General features: G+C 47.1%; 1 protein-coding gene across 1 annotated transcript in view; it reads left to right on the top strand.

Moving 5' to 3' along the window:
- The window catches only part of EMH_0037840 (uncharacterized protein), a gene marked incomplete at both ends in the record, with an annotated part of 6,321 nt that extends 4,773 nt beyond the window's left edge, over positions 1-1,548 (top strand). Inside the window, 3 exons of the mRNA XM_013495219.1 lie at positions 279-646; positions 908-970; positions 1,353-1,548. Of these exons, the coding sequence (XP_013350673.1) occupies positions 279-646; positions 908-970; positions 1,353-1,548 (627 nt within the window). The remainder of the gene's footprint in view (positions 1-278; positions 647-907; positions 971-1,352) is intronic.
- Between the last annotated feature and the right edge of the window lie 468 nt (positions 1,549-2,016).

Genomic DNA, 2,016 nt, shown 5'->3' with positions numbered 1-2,016 from the left:
TAGCAGCAGCAGCAGATCGATTGCTGCTGACGTCCAGGCTGTCTCTACAGGCTGAGCCACAATGGCCTCTTTTTATACATGCAAACAAACAAACAGCAGCAGCAGCAGCAGCTGCTGCAGCTGCAGCACCGCAGCAGCAACGACAACAGCTGCTGCTGCTGCTGCAGCAATTCAATCAAATACGAAACACACACTGGACAGGCAATGCAGCAATTCATGCAGCATCCACTCCTCTCCCTATCCACACCCTTCACACTCACAACACACCACTAACACAGGGGGGCCCCCAGGGGGACCCCCAAGGGGCCCCCCATGGGGCCCCCCAGGGGGCCCCCCATGCGGCCCCCCATGCGGCCCGCCAGGGGGGCCCCCGAGGGGCCCCCCAGGGGGGCCCCCCAGAGTACCCCCAGGGGGGCCTCCTGGGGGGCCCCAAAGGGGGCCCCCAAGAGGGCCCCCAAGGGGGCCCCCTGGGGGGCCCCCTTGGGCGTGAAGGAGATGTAAATGGTGATGATAAGGAGAAGGGTTTAGGAGAAGAGAAAGGGGAGAGTGTTAGGGTTTTGTTTGTGGACGCGCGGGAGGCGTTCCATAGAGAAAGGGTACAGAGGAGGCCCTGGCTGCAGGTGGTGGGGCCTGCAGGGTGTTTATGGTGAGTTTTGTTGTTTTTATTTTTTTTTTATTTTTTTTGTTTTCTTTTTTGTTGGGTTTGGTGTATTATTTCTTTCTTTTTTATTATTTCACTTTTTTTTTATTTTTCTTTTTTTCTCTTTCTTGTGGTTTTTCTCTTTCTTTTGTTTCTTTTCCTTTTTCTGTTTCACATCATTTTTTCTTTTTCTTTTTTTTTATTTTTTTTTCTTTTTCTTTTGGATGCTGCAGTAGTGTGCATGCATGTGTGTATGTGTGTATACAGTGAATGGGGGCCAGGAGCCCGAGTTAAAGACGCAGCTATCCTGGCTCACCAAATAGGAAAACGGTAAGCTCAGCCTCTACACGCACCCACACCAGGTGTACGTACACCTGAAACAGCTGCATGTACACCTGAAACAGCTGCATGTACACCTGAAACAGCTGCATGTACACCTGAAACAGCTGCATGTACACCTGAGAGAAGTGTGTGTACAGCTGAAAATCAAGTGTATGTACACCCGGTATTTAGCTGTATAAGGTGTTTATTGGAATTAACGGGTTAATAAATTCTTTGTGTTGCTCTCGCCTGATGCTGATGATATGCATTTAATTTTTTTTATATTTTGCTGCATGTATCAGCAGCAGAGTTGCATCGTTTGTGTATTTCATTTTATTTTATTTTATTTTATTTTGTTTTTTTGTTTTTTTTGTTTTTGGTTGCCGCACAGATTCGCCGACTTCCCTCGGGTGTCTGCTGAGCTTCCTTCGGATTATACTGCTCGCCTCAACGGCGGGTGGGCATTGCGGGGTTCTGCTGCTGCTGCTGCTGCTGCTCCTGCTCCTGCTGCTGCTGCCGCGGCTGCTGCTGATGCAGATGCTGCAGATGCTGCAGCTGCTGCTGCAGCTGCGAACTCCAAAAACTAAATCGTGCATGCAACCAACATAACTCCTTCTTTATGCTGCTGCAGCTGTACTGGCAGCAGCAAGAAGGAGGATAACAGCAGCAGCAGCTGCTGCAGCAGCTGCTGCAGCAGCAGCTGATGCAGCAGCAGCAGTGTGTCTGAATTTTAACTGTTTTTGGTTAAGAGGGAAATGGAAAGAGCAAATGAAACGACAAAAAAAAAAATAGAAAAAGGCAAATCCAGAGGAGAGAATAAAAACAGAAGTTTCGTTTGTTTTTTTATTTTATATAAAAAAAAGTTTAATGCAATAAAAAAATAAAGTTCTGCCCTTTCAGAGCACTGGAGTGTCAGGGTTTAGCTAGCTGAGCTGTATATACACCGCAGGTTTGTGTATGTATACACCACACAAACAACAGATGCCAGCAACTACAATTCTATTCATATCAAGACAACCGAAATATAGTAGCAACTTTATGTGAAGATAAACAAA

This window comes from Eimeria mitis, genomic scaffold, assembly GCF_000499745.2.
Source record: "Eimeria mitis Houghton genomic scaffold, Emh_scaff1477, whole genome shotgun sequence".
Lineage (NCBI taxonomy): Eukaryota > Apicomplexa > Conoidasida > Eucoccidiorida > Eimeriidae > Eimeria > Eimeria mitis.
This window is presented reverse-complemented; position numbering and strand designations above follow the sequence as displayed.